Source organism: Medicago truncatula, chromosome 1, assembly GCF_003473485.1.
Source record: "Medicago truncatula cultivar Jemalong A17 chromosome 1, MtrunA17r5.0-ANR, whole genome shotgun sequence".
Taxonomy (NCBI): Eukaryota; Viridiplantae; Streptophyta; class Magnoliopsida; order Fabales; family Fabaceae; genus Medicago; species Medicago truncatula.
In genome coordinates, this window is record NC_053042.1 from 1,864,096 (window position 1) to 1,868,083 (window position 3,988).

Below are 3,988 nucleotides of genomic sequence, written 5' to 3' on the forward strand. Positions count from 1 at the left end.
GTCGGTTCGCGGCTGTTTGGACGTGGAAGCGTGTTTGAAGGGCACAATGGCAATGGAGCGGAGCAAAGAGGAGGGCGCGGAAACAACGTTTTTGCAGAAAACACAGCGGCTGTGGTGGCGGCGCAAGGGAGGGGTGTGGCGGCTGCTATATGTGGGTGAGGGTTTGAGAGAGAGAGATATACACATGTAGGTCAACTATCTAATCATGATACAACCTATGAAGCACGGATACGGACACTGACACGCCGACACAAATAATTATTTTAAAAAATCACATAATTCAGTGTAATTACAAGTGTCGGTGTCCGACACGACACATGTCCGACACCGGGACACGCCTAATCTGAGGAGTGACCGTGATTCATAGGATACAACATAATTGCAGGAAAATCATTATAACTAATTTCGACAAATATTCTTTTCTATCATCACCAAATTCATAAATGCTAGATGATGATTCATGAAGCAAGTAGTGGACTCTCCTCTACATTAAGGTCTGCATTGATCCAAGAGTGCTTATCCATTAACCTCATTCCCTCCAATTCCATAGCCACTTCCTTCATGCTTGGTCTTTCCTCCCCTATAAGTCTCAAACAGTTCGCCGCAAGAACAGCCACCTCCATGATCACTTGTTTGTTTTCTTCATTCCACAAACCATCTTGAATAACTTCAAACACATTATCCTTTTTCAAGCAAGATAAAAAGTGCGTAGCAAGACTTCTTCTCTCTTCCGGCCTACCAAAACAAAAAGGTTTCTCCCCCGTTAGCAGCTCCACAAGAACTACTCCAAAGCTATATACATCACTTTTCTCAGTTAATTGGCTTGTTTGCATATACTCTGGATCCAAGTAGCCAATAGTTCCTTGCACCATTGTGGCTACTTCAGTTTGATCAAGTGGAATCAACCTTGATGCTCCAAAATCTGACACTTTAGCGGTGTTGGTTCCATCTAAGAGAATGTTAGCACTCTTGACATCTCTATGGATAATGGGTATTGAGGCAGCTGAATGCAGATATGACAGAGCTCCAGCTACCTCAACAGCTATCCTAAGACGAGTTTTCCAAGTAAGATCGTTCGTCTTACCTTGTGTGCGAAGAAATTCAGAAAGAGTACCATTGCTAACAAACTCATAAACCAACAAAGGAACTTCTGTTTCTAGACAACACCCCAAGAGTTTGACCACATTCCTGTGATTTATTTGAGAGACAACATCCACCTCGTTAATGAATTGTTCAATTTGGCTTTCGTCTATTGTTTTGGACTTTTTGATAGCCACAATTCTATTATCATCAAGTTCCCCTTTGAAAACTGTACCAAAACCTCCTCTACCTATGATTAAGCTCTCATCAAAGTTGTTAGTAGCTTTCCTTAGTTCATTTTCTTTGAAAATGTGAGCTATTTGAGACGAGTCTTTTCTTTGAAGAAGTTTTTGTTCCAAAATAGAACCTCCATTCTGCCTAAAGAACTTCTCTTTCAATTTGATAAATTTCCTTCTTTGGTATATTAAGAAGAAAATCATAAATAATGCTCCTGCTCCTGTATTCAAAATATATTAAATCCAATTTTTGGATTGTTCCCCAGACTAATATTAGTAGCATAGATATACTTAATGAACACTCATAAGATTTGATAATAAAAAAAAAGGTTAAATATGTTTTTGGTTTCTATAAATATACCCACTTTTAATTTTAGTGGTTCGACTCTCCCCTGTGCCAATTTGGGAAAAAAATGAAGGTAAAATACAATTAGGCATGCTTAGTTGCTTACCAAGGACAGTAGGAAGTACTATTCGAGTTGCATTTAGATGAACTTTCTGGCACCCTCCTTCCTTTGTTCCATTTCCGGTTTGCCCCTTGGGACAAAAACAAGTGTGACTCCCCAAAGTGTTATTACAATTTGCTTTATTTTTGCATACATGAGTTTTTGTTGCACATTCGTCAATGTCTGAAAAACCATAAAACCATGGTCATTAGTATCTTACTACTTACTATACATGTGATTTGATACAAAAATGAAATTCAATATCTCTGGTGTGTATTCTCATCTTAAATCTTTATAATCATTATGATAATAAATCTAGTTTTCACTCTGATGAATCACTGCCAAAAAAATTAGTGCAATCAACCACTCTTATGAGTTTTAAAATGACTCAATTAAGAGGAACCAAATTCAATAAAACATTGAAAATATGAAGCACAATCAATTAATTAAACTGCAAAAACAAAAACAGTGGTACGATATTATGCTTTGTTTGTTACCTGTGCAGCCTCCAGGAAGGTATGGATTTCCTTCAAAACCTTGTAAACACTTGCATCTGTAACCATCATAATCTGGATCGTCATCGACACATTCACTATTTTTCTTGCAGGCGTAGCTATTTGTAGTGTGAGCTATTTGACATGATTCATTTGTAATAGCCCAATTAATAACCAAGGGGAAAGTTTCATTAGGTAGATTATTTATATGGTCTACAGAAAATTTATAGGATCCTTGTTTTGCAATAAAGGAATAGCTACAAGAATTTTCCTTAGATAGGGTAGAAGTTGGGAATTTAAATGCTTCAATTGTGATATTTTTCATACTAGAAGGAATATCCACTTGGCAACACCCTAAACCTGTGCATTTTCCAGTGTTATTCCCAATTACTATTTTAGGTTTAAAATCATAACATCTTGTTAAGCACCCTGTTGAATAAGTGCCACCTGTGAAATTACTGTTGAGATATCCGTAACTGTCGCAACCAACGGTTATGAATTTGTTTTCCGTACTTGAAATTGTGTGAGGAGAAACTATGAGATAAGCTCTATTTGCTTCTTCAGTATTATTACTACTACTACTACCATTCGAACAAAGATGTGAGACTGAAAATTTCATTTCCACTTGACCTTGGGGATTTATGTCCAGGACTTCGATACCCCTAGGCCGAATTAATTTTGAGTTGTTTACACAGGTGAGTTCAAATTTTGAATCCATGTAACATGGTGTATGATGTTGTGCTGTTGAATTTCCTATGCCAAATGGATATGGAATTGTTAAATCTCCACAGGTGTAATTGCAGCCTGGTAGGACTTGTTTAGGTTGATCAGATGCAACTGTTTCTATCAAAAGTGCTAATGAAACCATTATCAATGGATGCATTGCCTTGAATTGAATCACAAATTTAGTAGAAGAAAAATGATAGGCCTTTTTAGTGTCTTGTGGCATAAGGGTGCCTCGTTTATTTATAATAACACTTCAAATTTAATTAGTTTTTCTTTTGTGTCAATCGATATTGCTAATAGCTAATATTGACAATGACATGAACTCTTTTGAAATATTTCTCAATTAGACCCATGTTTCTATGTTTTTTTCACATGATGAGGGACTTAATCGAGAAACATTTAATAAAAACAGAAACTATTTTAAAATATTAATAGAGTCAGATATTAATTTGAGAATCACTTACAAAAACAAGGACCAACTTGATGGTTTACTCGGATAATGTTATGACATATTCGACAATTTGATATATAGATATATATGTATAATTCCCTGTCTCATAGTTGCCAATAAAAGTATGAAGTCATTTTTAAGTATGAAGTCATTTTAATTTGTTCCAACTTTATCAGTAATTCTCTTTGACTCTCTGCCATGTAGTTTCCCTTTTATTTTTCACCTTAAATGTTTACGAAATATTTTTTTTAATTATTACTACTTATAATATTGAATATTTTTTTAACCCCATTTGGGGTTGGCCTGGTAGTTGGCTTAGGATCTTGGAGTTTGCTCTTCCAGAGGTTTCAGGTTCGATTCCCTCCCATACAGAGCTTGCTTTGGCTTTAAACGGGCCCCCGCAAGTAGGTGACATGATTGGTCACATCGGATTAGTCAATTATTGGATCGGATACCGAGTTTTATAAAAAAAAATATTGAATATTTTTTTATGATAAAATATAGAAAAACTTAGTATAATTCATATAAAGAACGAAATGAAATTTTTTGTTTCTA

General features: G+C 35.7%; 1 protein-coding gene across 1 annotated transcript; it reads right to left on the reverse strand.

Annotated features, from left to right (window-relative positions):
• Nucleotides 1-251: 251 nt before the first annotated feature.
• LOC25481907 (wall-associated receptor kinase 5) lies at nucleotides 252-3,353 on the reverse strand. Its single transcript, XM_013610317.3, has 3 exons — nucleotides 2,260-3,353; nucleotides 1,769-1,945; nucleotides 252-1,537 (listed from the first exon to the last, which is right to left on the reverse strand). The coding sequence occupies exons 1-3, from the start codon at nucleotides 3,203-3,205 to the stop codon at nucleotides 459-461; spliced, it is 2,202 nt and encodes a 733-aa protein (XP_013465771.2). The 5' UTR covers nucleotides 3,206-3,353; the 3' UTR covers nucleotides 252-458.
• Nucleotides 3,354-3,988: the final 635 nt, after the last annotated feature.

Coding starts and splice junctions, on each gene's coding strand:
- LOC25481907 (XM_013610317.3), bottom strand. CDS start 3,205: ATGCCACAAGACACTAAAAAGGCCTATCATTTTTCTTCTACTAAATTT. Junction 1,946..2,259: donor CCTTCCTGGAGGCTGCACAG/GTAACAAACAAA, acceptor ATGGTTTTTCAG/ACATTGACGAATGTGCAACA. Junction 1,538..1,768: donor AGTACTTCCTACTGTCCTTG/GTAAGCAACTAA, acceptor TTTTGAATACAG/GAGCAGGAGCATTATTTATG.